The 19,392-nt window shown below is 56.2% G+C and overlaps 1 protein-coding gene across 3 annotated transcripts in view; it reads right to left on the bottom strand.

Moving 5' to 3' along the window:
- LOC138764812 (kin of IRRE-like protein 1) overlaps positions 1–19,392 on the bottom strand; it is a 141,918-nt gene that overhangs the window by 90,126 nt on the left and 32,400 nt on the right. Inside the window, exon 1 of one of the 3 annotated variants that reach the window (XM_069941121.1) lies at positions 17,338–18,217. The exons of the other annotated variants lie outside the window; for them this stretch is intronic. Coding sequence (XP_069797222.1) covers positions 17,338–17,386 — 49 coding nt within the window. The 5' untranslated portion in view covers positions 17,387–18,217. Of the gene's footprint in view, positions 1–17,337; positions 18,218–19,392 lie in introns of those variants that run through there. 3 annotated transcript variants of the gene reach the window in all.

Genomic DNA, 19,392 nt, shown 5'->3' with positions numbered 1-19,392 from the left:
CCTCCTGTACTGTCCACTAAAGGACCATCCTCCAGCTCCTTTCCTCCTTAAAGCACTGAACTCACCCCCTTCTCTCTAGCCTCTAGAAAGGGACCTGTCCCAAAACAATGACGGACCATTTCTCCCTGCAGATGCTGCCTGACCCCGAGCCCCTTGCGCAGTCCTTGATGTGCTGTAGGCCGCAGTGGCGGCAGCTTTGTGTTTGCCTGTGCACCCATGTTGTACTGTGGCAGAGGTTGACTTGCCCGGATGGCATACAAAACAGAGTTGCTCACTAGATCTCAGCAAGGGTGACAACCAACAACTCAATCCATGTTGGGTGACTCCCTGGCCAGGCAGCGACCTATGTCCAGGACTGATGCCACTCCTGGACCATATAGGATGTCAAGACTTTTCTGAATTTATGCAGGATGAGCTGAATAACAGAAAGGAGGGCAGGCAGTGCATTCCTCAGCAGGCCAGACTAGTCGTCCAGATGTCCAGTCAGAGTAGATGTCCAGAGGAATAAGAGGGGGAAGAGACAGTAGAAAGAGGGGCCAAGAGATACAGGCAGAGAGAGGGGCGAGGGAGACTGCAGACGGAAAGAGGAGATGAGGGTGACAGCAGTCAGAGGAGAGACAAGGGTGACTAGACAGAGAGAAAGATGAGGGAGACGACAGAGAGTGGGGTGAAAGAGACTGCAGACGGGGGGGGTGTGAAAGAGAGGGAGGAGAGAGAGTCTGCAAACGGGGGGCGAGAGAGACTACAGACAGAGAGGGGCCGAGTGAAACCACAGTCAGAGAGAAAGACGAGGGAGACTACAGACAGAGAGAGAATAAGGGAGACTGCAGACAGAGGGGATGGGACGAGGGAGACTGCAGACAGAGAGAGGGAGGCAAGAGAGTGCAGAGAGCATGGAATCAAGGTCGACTGCAGAGAGGGGGGGTGAGAGAGTGCAGTCAGAGAGAGGAGGCGAGAGAGTAAACAGGAGCGAGAGAGACAGCAGACGGAGAACAAGAGAGACTACAGATAGAAAGAGGGTCAAGGGATACTGCAGACAGAGAGAGGAGGCAAGAGAGACCACAGACAGAGAGGGGGCGAGAGAGACCACAGACAGAGAGGGGGCGAGAGAGACCACAGAGAGAGAGGGGGCAAGAGAGACCACAGACAGAGAGGGGGCGAGAGAGACCACAGACAGAGAGGGGGCGAGAGAGACCACAGACAGAGAGGGGGCGAGAGAGACCACAGACAGTGAGGGGGCGAGAGAGACCACAGACAGTGAGGGGGCGAGAGAGACAGCAGTCAGAGAGGGGGTGAGAGGCGACGGACAGAGAGAAGGGCGAGAGAATCCACAGACAGAGAGAAGGGATGAGGGAGACTGCAGACAGAGAGAGGAGAAAGAGTGTGCAGATCGAGAAGAGAAAGAGAGTGCAGACAGAGAGAGGAGTGGGAGTTCAGACAGAGAGAGGGGCGAGAGAGTCCGCAGACAAGAGAAGGGGGCGAGAGAGACCGAAGACAGAGGGGGTGGGGCGAAAGAAACTGCAGACAGAGAGGGGGTGAGAGAGGCCACAGACAGAGAGAAGGGCGAGAGAAACCACAGACAGAGAGAGGGAATGAGGGAGACTGCAGACAGAAAGAGGGGAGGAGGGAGACTGCAGACAGAGAGAGCAGGGTGAAGGGAGTGCAGACAGAGAGAGGAGAAAGAGTGTGCAGACAGAGAGGAGAAAGAGAGTGTAGACAGAGAGTGGAGTGGGAGTCCAGACAGAGAGAAGTACGAGAGAGATAGAAGACAGAGAGAGGCGAGGGTAACAGCAGAGAGAGGTGAGATTGCAGACAGAGAGAGGGGACGAGAGGCTCCAGACAGAGAGAGGGTCAATAGAGACTGCAGAGAGAGGCGAGTGGGAGACGGCAGGCAGAGCCAGGAGATGAGGGTGACAGCAGACCGGGGGGGGGTGGGGGGGGGGGAGGAAGATGGAGACCACAGACAGAGAAAGGGGCGAGAGAGACTGCAGACAGAGAGAGAGGAGGGAGACTGCAGACAGAGAGAGGGGTAGAAAAGACGGCAGACAGAGGGGAGGGAGCGAGACTGAGGAGAGAGAGAGAGAGTGCAGACAAAGAGAGGGGAGCAAGAGAATGAACAGAAAAGGTAGCAAGAGAGTGGGGATTAGGGCAACTGCAGAGAGAGGAGGCGAGAGTGCAGATAGAGAGGAGAGAGTGCAGAAAGGAGGCAAGAGAGACAGCAGACTGAGAGTGGGGCAAGACACAGCAGAGGGGGGCAAGAGAGGTTGCGGACAGAGAGGGGCAAGGGAAGCTGCAGACAGAGAGAGGGATGAGGGCAACTGTAGACAGAGAGAGGGAACGAGCGAGACTGCACACAGTTAGGGGGATGAGGGCGACAGCAGACAGAGAGAGGAGACGAGGGCAATGACAGACAGAGAGAGGGGACGAGCGCAACGGCAGACAAAAGAGGGGCGAGGGAGACTGCAGACAGAATGGACGAGGACAACAGCAGACTAAGGGAGAACGAGGGAGACTGCAGACAGAGAGGGGCGAGGCAGACTGCAGACGGTCGAGGGAGACTGCAGACAGTGAGGGTCGAGGGAGACTGCAGACAGTGAGGGTCGAGGGAGACGGCAGACAGTGAGGGTCGAGGGAGACTGCAGACAGTGAGGGTCGAGGGAGACTGCAGACAGTGAGGGTCGAGGGAGACTGCAGACAGTGAGGGTCGAGGGAGACTGCAGACGGGGGGTCGAGGGAGACTGCAGACGGGGGGTCTGAGGGAGACTGCAGACGGGGGGTCTGAGGGAGACTGCAGACGGGGGGGTTGAGGGAGACTGCAAATAGGGGGAGGTAAGGGAGAATGAAGACAAAGGGGGCAAGAGAGACTGCAGGCGGGGGGGCGAGAGACTGCAGGCGGGGGGGCGAGAGACTGCAGGCGGGGGGGCGAGAGACTGCAGGCGGGGGGGCGAGAGACTGCAGGCGGGGGGGCGAGAGACTGCAGGCGGGGGGGCGAGAGACTGCAGGCGGGGGGGCGAGAGACTGCAGGCGGGGGGGCGAGAGACTGCAGGCGGGGGGGCGAGAGACTGCAGGCGGGGGGGCGAGAGACTGCAGGCGGGGGGGGCGAGAGACTGCAGGCGGGGGGGCGAGAGACTGCAGGCGGGGGGGGCGAGAGACTGCAGGCGGGGGGGGCGAGAGACTGCAGGCGGGGGGCGAGAGACTGCAGGCGGGGGGGCGAGAGACTGCAGGCGGGGGGGCGAGAGACTGCAGGCGGGGGGGGCGAGAGACTGCAGGCGGGGGGGCGAGAGACTGCAGGCGGGGGGGCGAGAGACTGCAGGCGGGAGGGCGAGAGACTGCAGGCAGGGGGGCGAGAGACTGCAGACAGAATGGGGGGGCGATGGAGACTGCAGACAGAATGGGGGGGGCGAGGGAGACTTCAGGCAAAGGGGCGCAATGGAGTGCACAGAGAGAGAGGGGTCAAGGGAGACCAGACAGAGAGACAGAGTGCAGACAGAGAGGACAAGGGAGACTGCAGACACAGAGGGGAGAGAGTGTGCAGACAGAGAGATGGGCGAAAGCGATTGCAGACAGAAAGAGGGGAGCGAGAAAGGCTGCAGACAGAAAAGGGGACAAGAGAGTGCAGACAGAGGGGAGTCAAGAGAGGCCATGGACAGAGGGCGGTGAGAGTGCAGAGAGAGGAGGGATGAGGGAAACTTAAGGCAGGGTGCGAGAGAGACTGCAAAAGGGTGGCAGTGACAGAGACCAGATTGGGGGGGGGGGCGAGAGACTGCAGATAGGGTGGTGAGGGAGACTGAAGACAGAGAGGAGGAGACTGCAGACAGGGGGCGAGAAACTGCAGGGGGGGTGAAGGTGACAGCAGCCTTCAGAGAGAGCAGCAGCAGAGGGGGGGGCAAGTGAGTGCAGACAAAAGGGGAAGAGTGCAGACAGGGGGGGCAAGAGACTGCAGGAGAGGCGAGGGAGACTGCAGAGAGGGGGGAGGGAGTGCTGATGGGGATGATACTGCAGATGGTGGGGGCAAGAGACTGCGGGGGGGGCGAGGACGACAGCAGACAGAGAGAGGGGAGCAAGCCCGCAGACAGAGGGGGGAGGTTGAGGGAGACTGCGGACAGAGAGGAGGCGAGGGAGACCGTGGACAGAGAGGGGCAAGGGAGACCGCGGACAGAGAGAGGGGAGGAGGGAGACTGTAGACAGAGAGAAGGGTGTGCGAGAGAGTGCAGACAGAGGGATCGAGAGTGCAGATAGAGAGAGGAGAAAGAGAGGGCAGACAGAGGAGAAAGAGCGTGCAGACAGAGAGAGGCAAGGGAAACTGCAGTGAGAGAGAGAGAGAGAGAGAGAGGAGGTGAGAGAGACTGCATACGGGGAAGTGAGGGAGACTGCAGAGTGGGGGCGAGGGAGACTGCAGTCAGAGAGGGGGGAGGAATATTGCTGATGGGGGTGAGACTGCAGATGGGAGGGGCAAGGGACTGCAGAGGGGGGCAAGGGCGACAGCAAACAGAGAGAGGGGAGCAAGCCTGAAGACAGAGGTGGGAGAATGAGGGAGACTGCGGACGGAGAGGGGGCGAGGGAGAACATGGACAAAGAGGGGGCAAGTGACACTGCAGACAGAGAGGGGAGGAGGGAGACTGGAGAAAGAGAGAGGGGTGGGCGAGAGAGGGCAGACAGAGAGAGAAGAGAAAGAGAGGGCAGACAGAGAGAGGAGAAAGTGAGGGCAGACAGTGGAGAAAGAGTGTGCAGATAGAGAGAGGTGAGGGAAACTGCAGAGAGAGAGAGAGAGGAGGTGAGAGAGACAGCATATGGGGAAGTGAGGGAGACTGCAGAGTGGGGGCGAGGGAGACTACAGACAGAGAGGCACGAGGGAGTACACACAAAGAGAGGGTCAAGAGAGACTTCAGATAGAGAGGGAGGGAACATAGTTCAGACAGAGGGGAGAGAGTGTGCAGACAGAGATAGGCGAGAGCTACTGTAGACAGAAAAGGGGGCGAGAGAGTGCAGACAGGGAGGAGACAAGAGAGGCCACGGACAGAGGGGGTTGACAGAGTGCAGAGAAAGAGGAGGGAGACTGAAAGACAGGGTGTTGAGAGAGACTGCAGACGGGGGGCAGCGACAGAGATTGCAGATGGGGGGGGGTGAGAGACTGTAGATGTGGGGACAAGCTAGACTGCAGACAAAGGGGATGAGGGAGACTGAAGACGGGGGGTGAGGGAGACTGAAGACGGGGGACGAGGGAGACTGAAGACGGGGGACGAGGGAGACTGAAGACGGGGGACGAGGGAGACTGAAGACGGGGGACGAGGGAGACTGAAGACAGGGGACGAGGGAGACTGAAGACAGGGGACGAGGGAGACTGAAGACAGGGGGGCGAGGGAGACTGAAGACAAAGAGGGGCAAGGGACACTGAAGACAAAGGGGATTGAGGGAGACTGAAGATAAAGGGAGGGGATGAGGGAGGTAGACAGAGAGAGGGGGCAAGGGAGATTAAAGGCTGGGAGGCAAGGGAAGTACAGAGAGAGGGGACAAATGAGACCAGGTTGAGAGAGGGGCTGATAGAGTGAAGACAGAGAGAGAGAGAGAGAGAGAGAGAGAGAGAGAGAGAGGTCAAGGGAGACTGCAGACAGAGAGGGGAGAGAGTGTGCAGACAGAGAGAGGGGAGAGAGTGTGCAGACAGAGAGAGAGGAGAGAGTGTGCAGACAGAGAGAGGGGAGAGAGTGTGCAGACAGAGAGAGGGGAGAGAGTGTGCAGACAGAGAGAGGGGAGAGAGTGCAGACAGAGAGAGAGGTGTGGGAGACTGCGGACAGAGAGTGGGGGGGGGGTGCGATTGAGACTGCAGACGGGGCTGGTGGAGGGCCAGATTGGGGGAGGACAAGGGAGACCAAACCAGGGGGTGGCAAGGCAAACTCCAGACATGGGGGGGTTGAAATGGTCTGCAGACACACAAGGGAGTACAACATTTTAGAGAGGGTGGCGAGAGAAACGGCAGACAGAGAGAGGGGAAAGAGACTGCAGACTGAGAGGGGGGAGAGAGACTGCAGATAGAGAGAAGGGGTAAGAGAGTGCAGACAGAGAGAGGAGGTGAGAGTGAAGACAGAAAGGGGGAAAGGAGACTGCATACAGAGAGGGGGATGGGAGACTGCAGACAGAGGCAGCAAAGGAGACTGCAGACAGCAAGGAAGGCTGCAGACAGAGAGACGGGGCGAGGGTGTGCAGATAGAGAGAGGGGGCGAGGGTGTGCAGATAGAGAGAGGGGGCGAGGGTGTGGAGATAGAGAGAGGAGACGAGAGAGTCAGACAGAGAGAGGGTTGAGAGAGTGCAGACAAAGAGGGGACGGGAGAGTGCAGATAAAGAGGGGACAAGAGAGTGCAGACAGAGAGGGGGGTGAGGGCGACTCGTGATAGAGAGAGGGGACAAGAGTGACGGCAGACAGAGAGGGGTAAGGGCGACGGCAGACAAAGGGGGGGGTAAGGGCGACTGCAGACACTGAAAGGGGGCAAGGGCGACTGCAGACAGAGAGGACGAGGAACACTGCAGACAGAGAGCGGGAGTAAGAGAGTGCAGAGAGAGGAGGCAAGAGAGTGCGGAGGGGCAAGTACAGACAGAGAAGGGTGCGGGGCCGATTGCAGACAGATAGGTATGAGGGAGGCTGAAGATAGAGAGGGGAAGAGAGAGTACAGAGAGAGGGGCAAGAGAGTGCAGACAGAGAGGGGCAAGAGAGTGCAGACAAAAAGAGGGTAATGAGGGAGTCTGCAGATAGAGAGGGAGGAGCGAGGGAGAGTGCAGAAAGAGAAAGTACAGACAGAGAGGGACAAGGATAACTGCAGAGAGAGGCTGCAAACACAAAAGGGGATGAGAGAGTGCAGACCGAGGGGGGATGAGAGACACTGCGGACAGGGTTGGGGGTGAGAGTTCAGACGAGGGGTGAGAGAGACTACAGACAGAAAAGGGGATGAGAGAATGCAGACCGAGGGAGGGATGAGAGACGCTGCGGACAGGGTTGGGGGTGAGAGTTCAGACGAGGGGTGAGAGAGACTACAGACAGAAAAGGGGATGAGAGAATGCAGACCGAGGGAGGGATGAGAGAGGCTGCGGACAGAATGGGGGGACGAAAGAGTGCAGATGGTGGGGGCGAGGGAGACTGCAGACAAAGGGGGGGGCGAGGGAGACTGCAGACAAAGGGGGGGGGCGAGGGAGACTGCAGACAAAAGTGGGGCGAGGGAGACTGCAGACAAAAGTGGGGCGAGGGAGACTGCAGACAAAAGTGGGGCGAGGGAGACTGCAGACAAAAGTGGGGCGAGGGATACTGCAGACAAAAGTGGGGCGAGGAAGACTGCAGACAGAGGGGGGTGAGGGAGACTGCAGACAGAGGGGGGTGAGGGAGACTGCAGACAGAGGGGGGTGAGGGAGACTGCAGACAGAGGGGGGGTGAGGGAGACTGCAGACAGAGGGGGGGTGAGGGAGACTAGACAGAAGGGGCGAGGGAGACTGCAGACAGAGGGGGGCGAGGGAGACTGCAGACAAAAGTGGGGCGAGGGAGACTGCAGACAAAAGTGGGGCGAGGGAGACTGCAGACAAAGGAGGGGCGAGGGAGACTGCAGACAAAAGTGGGGTGAGGGAGACTGCAGACAAAAGTGGGGTGAGGGAGACTGCAGACAAAAGTGGGGCGAGGGAGACTGCAGACAAAGGAGGGGCGAGGGAGACTGCAGACAAAAGTGCGGCGAGGGAGACTGCAGACAAAGGGGGGGTTGAGGGAGACTACAGACAAAGGGGAGGTCGAGAGAGACTACAGACAAAGGGGGGTTGAGGGAGACTACAGACAAAGTGGGGCATTGAGGGAGACTGCAGACAAAGGGGGAGCGAGGGAGACTGCAGACAGAGAGAGGGGGGACAAGAGTATACAGACAGGTAGGGGGGAAAGGGAGCCTACAGACAGACAAAGGGAGCGAGAGAGTGCAGACAGAGAGCAGAGGGGTGAGAGAGTGCAGACAGAGAGCAGGGGGAGTGAGAAAGTGCAGACAGAGAGCAGGGGGTGAGACTGCAGAAAGGGGATGAGGGCAATTTCAGACAGAGAGAGGGGGCGAGAGAGGCTGCAGTCTGAGAGGGCAGCAAGAAAGGTTGCAGACAGAGGGGGGGTGTGAGAGTGCAGTCAGAGAAAAGGGACGAGAAAGGCTGCAGACAGAGAGAGGGGGCAAACAGGCTGCAGAGGGGGATTGAGAGAGTGCAGATGGGGGGGGGGCAAGAGAGTACATTCAGAGAGGGGGGTGAGGGAGACTGAAGACATAGGGGGCAAAGGAAACTGCGAAGAGGGAGCGAGGGAGACCGCGAGGGGTGGGTGAGAGAGACTGCAGGCAGAGTGGGAACGAGAGAGACTGCAGACAGAATGGGGGGGGGGGGGGGGAGGCGAGAGAGACTGTAAACCGAGGTGGGACGAGAGAGACTGCAGACAGAGGGGGACAAGAGAGACTGCAGACAGAGGGGGACAAGAGAGACTGCAGACATGGGGGGGGGGGACAAGAGAGACTACAAACATAGGGAGGCAAGAAAGACTTCGGGGGGGGAAGAGAGAGATTGCAGAGAGAGAGAGGGGGGAGGGAGACTGGAGACATGGGAGAGGATGACTACAGACAGGGAAGGAGACTGCAAATAGAGGGGGCAACGGAGACTGCAGACAGAGTGGGGGACGAGAGAGACTGCAGACAAAAGGGGGGACGAAGGAGTCTGCAAAGAGGGACAAGGAAGACTGCAGACAGAGAGGGGGTGAATTGAGACTGCAGACAGAGCAGGGGCGAGAAAGACTCCAGACATTGGGGGCAGGGAGTTTGAGAGGTACTGCAGATAGATGAGAGGCTAGAGAGATAGCAGACAGAGAGGGGATGAGATAGACGGCAGTCAGAGAGAGACTGCAGACAAGGGGTGGGGAAGGGAACTGCAGTCAGAGAGAAGGGGAGGGAACTGCAGACAGAGAGAGGGAGGGAACTGCAGACAAAGAGAGGGGGAGGGAACTGCAGACAGACGGTGGGGGGGGAAGATTGAAGACAGTGGGGGGGGGGGTGAGGGAGATTGCAGACAGAGAGAGGGGTGAGACGGTGGACCGAGTGAGTGGCAAGGGAGGGGAGCAGCAGGTTGTTCAGCATCCATTGGAGGATTGGTTGATGACTCATGTCAAGATTTAATAGGGAGGGTTTTCTGACCTGGAGGGGTAGGAATTGGTAGGGGGGGAAAGAGATGAGCTAGGGCAGAGGGTCTGGAGAGGGAAGGAGGGGAGAATGGAGCAGATGAAGAGATTTGAAGAGAGGATGGAAGGAGGAGATTAGGTGAAAGGGGGGGGTAGAGTGGCATTGGGAGGCTGGAGGAGGGTGTGAACTGGCCTAGATGCTGACCCAGGCAGGGTTGGGTCCCAGGATGTGCTGAGATTGCTCGTGGGATAAGCCATTGAACCACAAAACATTGTAGCCCAGAAACAGGCCCTTTAGCCCATCTTGTATATTCTGATCTATTATTCTGCCCACTCCTATTGACCATACCTCTCCATGAACCTGTCCAAATTTTTCTTCATTGTTGAAGTTGAACTGCATTCACCACTTTAGCTAACAGCACATTCCACACTCTCACCACTCTCTGCATCAAGAAGTCCTCCAAATGTCCCCTCTAAACATTTTGCCTTTCACTTTTATCCCATTCTTGCTACCTTGATCTGCTTGTATTTATTCGATCTGTACCCTTTCGAAACAGCATATAGGATGGGCCAAATGGCCTGGCCCTGACTGATGCTTTGTGCTGAGGTGGAGGAGGGGCCGGTGACAGCGATCGGTCCAGAATCAGTGTTGCCATAACAACTAGTACTCACAATTCACAGGATGCCAGAGGCATCCAACTCCCAATTAATTTTCTGCTGACTTTAATCTCCTTCTCCTTTGATTAAGACAGGCCAATTAAGCATCAGACAAAGCCTCTCTCTCTCTCCTCTCCATCTCTGCCTCCCCCTTCCCCACTATCTCCCTCCCTTTATTTCTACCTCCCCCCCCCCTCTATCTCTCTCTCTCCGTCTCCCCCCCCACCCAGCACTGACTTCCAGAATCACTGATCTAAGATTCACTCCAGAGATTAGGGTGAATCCTAGTGAAGAGGGACAGTGAGGGAGTCCCTCTGTGAGAAGGGCGGTGAGGGAGCCCCATTGTGGGAGGAGCATTGAGGGAGCTCCACTGCGGGAGGAGCATTGAGGGTGCTCCACTGCGAGAGGGACGGTGAGGGTGCTCCACTGTGAGAGGGACGGTGAGGGTGCTCCACTGTGAGAGGGACGGTGAGGGAGCTCCACTGTGGGAGGAGCATTGAGGGAGCTCCACTGTGGGAGGAGCATTGAGAGAGCTCCACTGTGGGAGGAGCATTGAGGGAGCTCCACTGTGGGAGGAGCATTGAGGGAGCTCCACTGTGGGAGGAGCATTGAGGGAGCTCCACTGTGGGAGGAGCATTGAGGGAGCTCCACTGTGGGAGGAGCATTGAGGGAGCTCCACTGTGGGAGGAACAGTGAGGGAGCTCCACTGTGGGAAGAGCAGTGAGGGAGCTCCACTGTGGAGGAGCAGTGAGGGAGCTCCACTGTGGGAGGAGTGGTGAGGGAGCTCCACTGTGAGAGGAGTGGTGAGGGAGCTCCACTGTGGGAGGGGCAGTGAGGGAGCTCCACCCTGTGGAAGGGACAGTGAGGGAGCTCCACCCTGTGGAAGGGACAGTGAGGGAGCTCCACTGCAGGGAGGTTGGGGGAGCAATGAGGGTATTCCACAGTGGAGGTGCAATGAGGAAGCTCCACAATGTGAGTGATGGGTCTGCGTTTCGCGATGCAGCCCAGGTGGGTGCAATCTAATGTGTTCCTGGACACAAACTGGGTGGATGAGGTAGGTCTGTGTTTCAGGACAGGCCAGGTGGGTGCGGTGGACCCTGTGTTTCTGGGCACATGCTGGGAGGTGAGGTGGAGCCTATGTTTCTAGATGTAGGTGGGTGGGTGCAGTGGTGCCTATATTTCTGAATGCAGGCCAGGTGGGTGCCATGGAGCCTGGCTTCTCTTGGACACCCACAATAAGTGGGATGTTCGACTGCAGGGCACCCCCAGGGCCAATGGCCCCAAGCCCCCAGGGCTTCCCCACAGGCTCCCCTCCCCGTACTGGGAATCTCTCCTCTCTCTGCTGAATCCCAGGCTCTGGAATGTGTGGAATTTCCTGCCAGCCTTCTCCCCGCCTCTCAGTATCCCTGGGCAACCATGGTTCAGCTCAGCTCAAGACTTTATGGAGTCTCTGACAAGGCTCATCTGCTCCTCAGACCCCTCCTCCCTATTCCTGGTCCCCACAACCTCCGCTCCCACCCCCCAACCCAGTTCTCTCTGTTTTCAGCCACCTCACCTTACCTCCATGTTCATTCTCCCTCCCTTTCCCCATTGTTCTCCTTCTCTCCACATCTTTTTACCCATTCTCTCTCTATACTCCTCTACCCTCTCTCACCCATCTCTTGCACTCTCTCACTTCTTCTAACCCCTCTCACATGCTCCATCCCTCTCATCCCCTCAATACCTCCCACCCCCTCTGCCTTCTAACACCCTCCATCCCTCTCAATCCCTCCATTCCTCTCTCACCCCCTCCCTTCCACCCCTTCTCTCCGCTCACCTCCTCCACCCCTCTCACTTTCTCCACCTTTATCTCACTCACCTCATCCCCTCAACCCCTCCTCTCCCCTCTTTCATCCCCTCCATCCCTCTTCCACACTCTCTCACCCCTTCAACTCCTCCTCCTCGCCCCTGCGTATGACTGTTGTCATGTCAACCTCCCCAACCAATGACTGTAGGCCTGCCACCCCTCTCCCTGTCACATCATATGACTGGAGATTGTCACCCTCTCCCCACCTTCCCCTGACCATACAACTGCAGACCTGTTACCTCTCCCCAGACCTCGATCACCTCACCAACTCTTTGAAGGCTCTCCTTCTCCAATTAGTTAGGAGGCCGGGGCAACACAACTCCAAGACAGGAGCCTACTTCCTGTTCCTCTGAATCAGGAGTCCTGAGGGATTGATGCAAGTCTGAGCTGGAAGGCAATCTGATGGGAGGGAGGGAATGGCTGGGACAGGCAGATAAGCATTGAACACAGTGGCTGTTCCAGACAGGAACTACAGCTCTGGCTAAATCTGTCTGGGTTTCTGCACTGGGTCAGAAGGAGGGGTGCAGGAGACCGGAGGGGGAAACAGACAGAGGTTACTGATAGGGAGAGTTCTGGGAACTGGAGGGGGTTACATTTAGAGAGGGATGTAGGGACCAGAGGGGGTTAGAGGTAGGAGTGTAAGGAATGAGTCGCTGATCCTACATTCACATATAACCAATTTTTCAGGCCTGAGCAAAAAGCTGGCAGGTGTCTGAATGAAAAGGCAGGGGGAGGAGGGAAGAAGGGGCAAGAGGAAGAGCACTGGCCAACAGTCAAGAGGCTATAGTACACATGGAGAGAAGGGTTGGAGGGAGTAGCTCTGTAAATGCAGATCTGGACACCAATGGATTGGGTGGAGAGCTGGACGAAACTGAGAGTCTATGTTAATGTCATCTGCTTGAAGGGTGCCTAGTTGAAATATGAGGTGTTGTTCTTTTGATTCGTGGGTGGCCTCAGTTTGGCAGTGCATGAGGCCATGGACAGATATGTCGGTGTGGGAATGAGCATGGAATTGAGATGGGTGGCCACTGGGAGGTGTGTGGATAGAGTGAAGATGCACCACGAAATGATCTCCCAGTCTCCGTCCAGACTCTCCATTGTAGAGGAGGCCACAATGGGAGCACCAGATGCAGTAGATGACCGTGCAGATTCACAAGCCAGGTGTTACTTCATCTGAATGGTGTTGAATGAGGAAGTGTGGGCACAGTGTAGCATTTCCTGCAGCCACCAGGATAGGTACCAAGGGAAAAATGCATGAGACCATGGACGGACACACAACATGAAAATGGGGTGGGGGGTTGAAATGGGCTGCCACGCTACAACATTTTCCCTCTTTGCCTTGCCTATTCAAGTATCTTTCTGAAGGCCTCTGAAGCATCAAGACTGTACCTGATTCTACCACCTCTTCTGGAACTGTAAAAAACCAAGATCCCATGGCAATTTAAAACAGTGCCCCCTTGCTTTTGGTATCACCTCCCCCTCTTTTTCCACCATGGGAAAAAGATTCTGACTGCATCCCCTCCCCCACCTCCATCTATACCTTCCATACTTCTACATCTATCTCTGTCAGTTAGTTCATCCACCTCCTTTGGTCCAAAGAGACAAGCCCAGCTGCGCGATCTAACGTCCTCCAGACCTCCACTGCGCACTCTCTAATGTGACCCATCTCTCTTCAGTTTGGTGACCATTACTGCATACAGTGATGAAAGGCCCGGCCCGAACTGCTGGTTACCCTTTCCTTCCCATGGATGCCATGTGACCTGTTGAGTTCTTCCGGCATGTTTGTGGAGAGCACTGGTGAACCTGTGTTTGTTGAAGTTGCAACAGTGTTTGGCCAGTGATGCCAAACACATGAAAACATTTTCCACCACTCCATTGGCCCATATTGGCAACGGATGCAAACCATAAACCCACCTCTCTACGTCCACCAACATCTTTTTGGTGCCCTGCCATTTACTGTTTCTGCCCAACATCTAAGTGCCAACCCAAGATTCACCGCTTTGCGCTTGTTGGGATTAAACAGAGTCAGCTAACTCTCCATCTAACAGTTGCACAGATGTTGGTCCTGCTGCAGCTTTGGACGATCCCCACTACCCACCTCTGTGTCATCCACATTCCTCCAGCATTCACAGAATTGTTGATATCTTGTGAACAAGATGTCGTCAAGCTGAAGACAGTGCAGAGGAGATTGACGAGAATATTGCCAGTACTTGGGGACCTGAGCTATAGAGAGAGGTTGACCAGGCTAGGCTTTTATTCCTTGGAGCACAGGAGGATGAAGGGTACAAAATTATGAGAGGAATAGGTCAGGTGAACAGAGTAGGGGAATTGATAACCAGAGGACATAGGTTTAAGGTGAGGGCAAGAGATTTGACAGGAGCCTGAGGGATATTTTGTTTACACCCAGGGTGGTGGGTGCATAGAACGGGCTGCTGGAGGAGGTGGTTGAGGCAAATACTACTGAAAAACTAAAGGAAAAAAATGGGCAGATACATGGATAGGTGGCAGGTCTGCCTGGTGCATGTTGGACATTTTCGTGGATGCGGGCAAATTGCACCACACTGGGTGACTATGAGCCCCAATCCCTGAGGAATGCCACCAGTCACAGAGCTCCACAAAGAAAACCCTCCTTCCACAACTATATTTTGCCACAAGGCAATGTTGTATTTGTTCAGCCAGCCTGGCCTGCCTTCTGGACCAACCCAAACCATGTGAGACTTTGTCCAGTGCCTCACTAATAACCAGAAAGATGACATCCACCATCTGAACTAAATATCAGAAAGAGGTAAACGTTATCCAGGTGATGAAATGAAATCAATTCAGCTGCCCTGGCCCAGGTTTGACTGACAGAAGCTCCCTCTGCACTGTTCCATGAGACAGCCACACCAAAGGGGAGATATGGCCCTTTGTCCACAAGGACTTTGCAGGAGTCTCTGACAAGGTCCAGCATGGTAGGATGTACCGGAGGGTAGATCCTATGGAATCCAATTGGATACAGAGTGGGCTTGGTACTGGGAGACTAAGGGCAGAGGTGGGGTGTTACTTGGACCGGAGACCTGGGTCCACTGGTAATTACAAGGGGCCACATTTGTGGCAATGATGCTGCGTACCAAATTAAAGGATTAATGTAAAAATATACAGTAATGAAATGTATATTTGAATATGAACTTGAATGTCGAAGGAATGAGAGGTGACTTAAGAGAGGTATTTAAGTATTATGAGAGGCATAGATAGGGTGGACAGCAGCACCTTTTTCCTGGGGCGACAACAGCAAATACCAGAGGGCATCTGTTTCAGGTGAGTGGAGGAAAGTTTCAGGGAGACAACAGAGGTAAGATCTTTACTCAGAGAATGGTAAGTGCCTGGAATGCATTGCCAGGAGTGGAGGCAGAGGCTGGTACAATCGGGACTTCTAAAAGACACTTAGACAAGCATTATGGGTGTGAGGGAGGGAAGAATGAGATTGTTGTCGAATATGTTTACATCAATTGGCACAGCATTGTGGGCCGAAGGGCCAGTTTGGTTAATATTCTATGTTCTTTGATCCAGATGAGCTGGATGGCTGGTCAATTTGTGGATGATGGCACAATGGTTGGTGAGGGAGGTTAGCAGACAATTCAACAGGATCTACTTCAACCAATCAGCGTCAGACTCTGGGAAATAAAGAGCCAGCCTATCTGTCCTCTCCCCAGACCTCCATCACTCCAGTCCTGGCAGTGGGGCAGAAGGTGTTTATAAACATAGAGCCCAAAATAGCACATAAAAAAAATCCATTACACACCCCTGGGGTCAGACTCAGAGTGAAGATCCCTCTATTCTGACCCATCACACACTCCCAGGGTTAGGCCCAGAGTGAAGCTCCCTCCACACTGTTCCACCACTCACCCCACCCCCCCCCCCCCCCCCCCCACCCCCAGGGTTGGACACAAGAGTAATGCTCCCTCCACACCACTCCATCATCAGCACAGGGGTCAGACCCAGAGTGAAGGTCCCTCCACACCGTTCCACCCCACACCCCCGGGATTGGTCACAAGTAAAGCTCCCTCCACACCGTTCCACCACACAGCCCCGGGATTGGACACAAGAATAAAGGTCCCTCCACACTATTCCACCACACACCCCCGGGATTGGACCCAGAGTAAAGCTCCCTCCACACCATTCCACCACACCCTCCCAGGGTTGGACCCAGATTGAAGGTCCCTCCACACCATTCCAGCACATAGCCCCAGAGTCAGACCCCAGAGTGAAGATTTCTCTACATCATTCTTGCAAACACTCCCAGTGAAGCTCCCTCCACACTGTCCCATCACACACTTCCAAATTGAAGTTCCCGCTATGCTGTCAAATTCAGCACTGTGCTCTGGGAGCAGTGGTGAGGGAGCATCCCACAGAGCTGCTGAGGAAGACCTGGATGTTTGAGGGAACTCCCAATCATCCTGATAACCTGAAGGTAACAGCAAGGGGAAGGGGCAAACCAGAAGTACATTCGCTCAGCCTTATTCCCCCTGCTCCATCCCCGCTGTACACAGGTATACAATGGAATAGAACTGGATGCTGTTGTACCTCACACATGTGACATGGCCACTTCTCTGAAGGGCTGTCACTGACAATCAGGCGCTTTGCAATGTTCTGGGATGGCTCAAGGAGCTACATAAAATCCTGAGAGAGAGGGGGGGAAGAGAGAGGAGGCGAAGGAGGGGGCGAGAGAGTGTTCAGAGGAAGGGGGAGAGGGGAAGGGGGAGAGGGGAAGGGGGAGAGGGGAAGGGGGAGAGGGGAAGGGGGAGAGGGGAAGGGGGAGAGGGGAAGGGGGAGAGGGGAAGGGGGAGAGGGGAAGGGGAGAGGGGAAGGGGGAGAGGGGAAGGGGAGAGGGGAAGGGGAGAGGGGAAGGGGAGAGGGGAAGGGGAGAGGGGAAGGGGAGAGGGGAAGGGGGAGAGGGGAAGGGGGAGAGGGGAAGGGGGAGAGGGGAAGGGGGAGAGGGGAAGGGGGAGAGGGGAAGGGGGAGAGGGGAGGGGGAGAGGGGAGGGGGAGAGGGGAAGGGGGAGAGGGGAAGGGGGAGAGGGGAAGGGGGAGAGGGGAGGGGGAGAGGGGAGGGGGAGAGGGGAAGGGGGAGAGGGGAAGGGGGAGAGGGGAAGGGGGAGAGGGGAAGGGGAGAGGGGAAGGGGGGAGGGGAAGGGGAGAGGGGAAGGGGAGAGGGGAAGGGGAGAGGGGAAGGGGAGAGGGGAAGGGGAGAGGGGAAGGGGAGAGGGGGAGGGGGGAGAGGGGAAGGGGAGAGGGGAAGGGGAGAGGGGAAGGGGAGAGGGGAAGGGGAGAGGGGAAGGGGAGAGGGGAAGGGGAGAGGGGAAGGGGAGAGGGGAAGGGGAGAGGGGAAGGGGAGAGGGGAAGGGAGAAGAACAGAAAGGGAGACAGTTGGTCAAAGACTGGAGGGAGGGAGAGAAGGAGTGATGGAGATGGAGAGAGCTGAAAGTGGGAACAGTTGGAGACTGGGGAAGAGGGGTGGGAGACAGGGCAAGAAAAGGGTGGGAGAATGGAAGCGAGAGAGGGGTGGGAACAGATGGAAATTGGGGGAGTGAGAGGTGGGTGAGACAGGGAGAGAAAGTGGGATAGAGCAGATGGGGACTAGGAAAAGAGAGAGGGGAGAGGGAGAGTTGGAAAGTTGGTCTGTTTCTCCTACCTGCAGTCGTGGTTCCGAAGCAGAGTATCCACAGCACAGAACGAAACATTTCTTTAAACAATCGTCCCTGGGGTAGTTGGGGATGGGGGTGATGGGGAGGGGGCTAGGGTTGGATGTGAGGCAGGGAGGGTAGAAGAAGGGGAGGGAGGAGACAGAGAGAAAGGGAGAGAAAGAGAAGGCGAGCGAGACGGGAGATTCCTGGCAGGAAGTGGTGGAATTTCAGACACTCTCAGGGAAAATGAGTCTGAGGAGGAAAAAAAAGTATTTTTTTGGGAGGGAGGGGTATGGGGGGGGGGGGGGGGGGGAGATAAGCAGGGGATGGGAAGGACTGTGCCACTACGGACAGGGAGGAGGGGTGTGACGCTGTGAAGTTATCTGGTCCCGCACAAAAGCTTCTTTTCTCTTCCACTCTCCCAGCTCTCAGTCACCGCCCCCTTACAGTCCTTCACACTCCTCTCCTTTCCTCTCCCCCTCCCACCAAAAGATCTCACTCCGGGGTGGGGGTCTATTTCACAACTGTGGGCTACTTCCATGCACAATATTTGTGGGACAAGGGGTTGATGGGGTTTTAGTGGTGTGGGGAAGAATGAGATTGTTTACTTGCCTTTGATTTACAATCCCCTTCCCTTCCCTCTCTCCTCCCCCGCGCTGCCTCTCTCTCTCGGCTTCCCGCTCTCCCTGCTGATGTGGAATGTGAGTGCGTTCAGCAGTGCGATCCAGTCTATTGCAGGAAGAGAGAGGTGGGAGCAAAGAGGGAGAGGAGAAGACAGAGAGGGGAGGGAGAGAATTGGGAGACAGAGAGCGGCTGAGAGAAATGGGGAGAGAGCGGGAAGCAAACGAGACGGGGGATGAGACAGATGGAGAGAGAGGACAGAGAAAGAACGGGTCGAGAGAGGGGGGGGGAAGAAAGGGAAAGAGGTGGCGAGAGAGCGAGCGGAGGAAAGGGGGTGGAGGGGGAGTGAGTGGGAGAGAGAGCAGGATAGAGAAAGAGTGGGGCGAGAGGGAGTAAAAGGGAGAGAGAAAAGAAAGGAGAGAATAAGGGAAAGGAAGAAGGGGAAGAGAAAGGGGTAGCTGGAAAAGGGGAGGGGGAAATGGTGGAATGGGGAAGTGAAATAGGGGAGAGAAGGTGACAGAGAGAGGGACGAGGGGAGATAGGGGGAAGGGGAGAGTGGGGTAAGAGGAGGAAGAGGGAGGAGAAATGGGGAGGGAGAGAAATATAGGGGATAGAAAAAGGTGAGCGTGCAAGGAGTCAGAGATGGGAAGGGAAAGAGGGGAGCAAAATGATATAGAGAGATTGGGGGGAGTGGTGCCAGGTATAGAGAGATTGGGGGAAATGATGCCAGGTATAGAGAGAGGAAGAGCAAGTGCAAGGGAGAGAGGGAAACAGACAGAGGGAAAGAGGCAGGATAGAGAAAGGTGTAAGAGAGAGCGGTGATTGTGGAGGGCAGGAGGTAGGGGGTAGAGAGAGAGGGAAGTGAGAGCAGGGTGACAGAGGAGGATGAGAGAGGGTTGGGACAGTTAGGCATAAGAGAGGGAAGGGAGAGACATGGATCAGAGAGGGTAGAGAAGGGGTAGAGAGAGGCAGAAAGGGAGTAAAAGAGGGGGAAGAGGGGAGAGAAAAGGGTAGAGGGTGGATAAAGAGAGGGAAGGGACAGGGTGGAGTGAGAGAGGGGTGAGAGAGAAGGGAGATGTGGAGAGAGTGGGGAAGAATGAGGGAAAGACAGGGGGAAGAGAAAGAAAGGGCGGAAGAGGGAGAGGGGAAGAAAGAGAGAGGGAGAGAGTGGGGAGGCATAGGTGAGAAAAAGTAGAGAGAGGAAGGGGGTAGAGAGGGGAGAAAAAGATGGGGTAGATAAGAGGGAAAGAGGGGGCAGAGAGAGGGTGCAGGGGGAGTGAGGGGGCAGATGAGTGGAGAAATGGGATGGACTGTGGGAGATAGTAAGAGAAAGAGAGGAGAGATGGGAGAGGAGGAAGAGACAAAGAGAGGAGAGAAAGAAAGAGGTGGGGAGAGGAGTGAGAGAGAGAAAGGAGAGGCTGAGGAGAGAGGGGAGGAAGGGA

This window comes from Narcine bancroftii, chromosome 5 (genome assembly GCF_036971445.1).
Source record: "Narcine bancroftii isolate sNarBan1 chromosome 5, sNarBan1.hap1, whole genome shotgun sequence".
Lineage (NCBI taxonomy): Eukaryota > Metazoa > Chordata > Chondrichthyes > Torpediniformes > Narcinidae > Narcine > Narcine bancroftii.
This window is presented reverse-complemented; position numbering and strand designations above follow the sequence as displayed.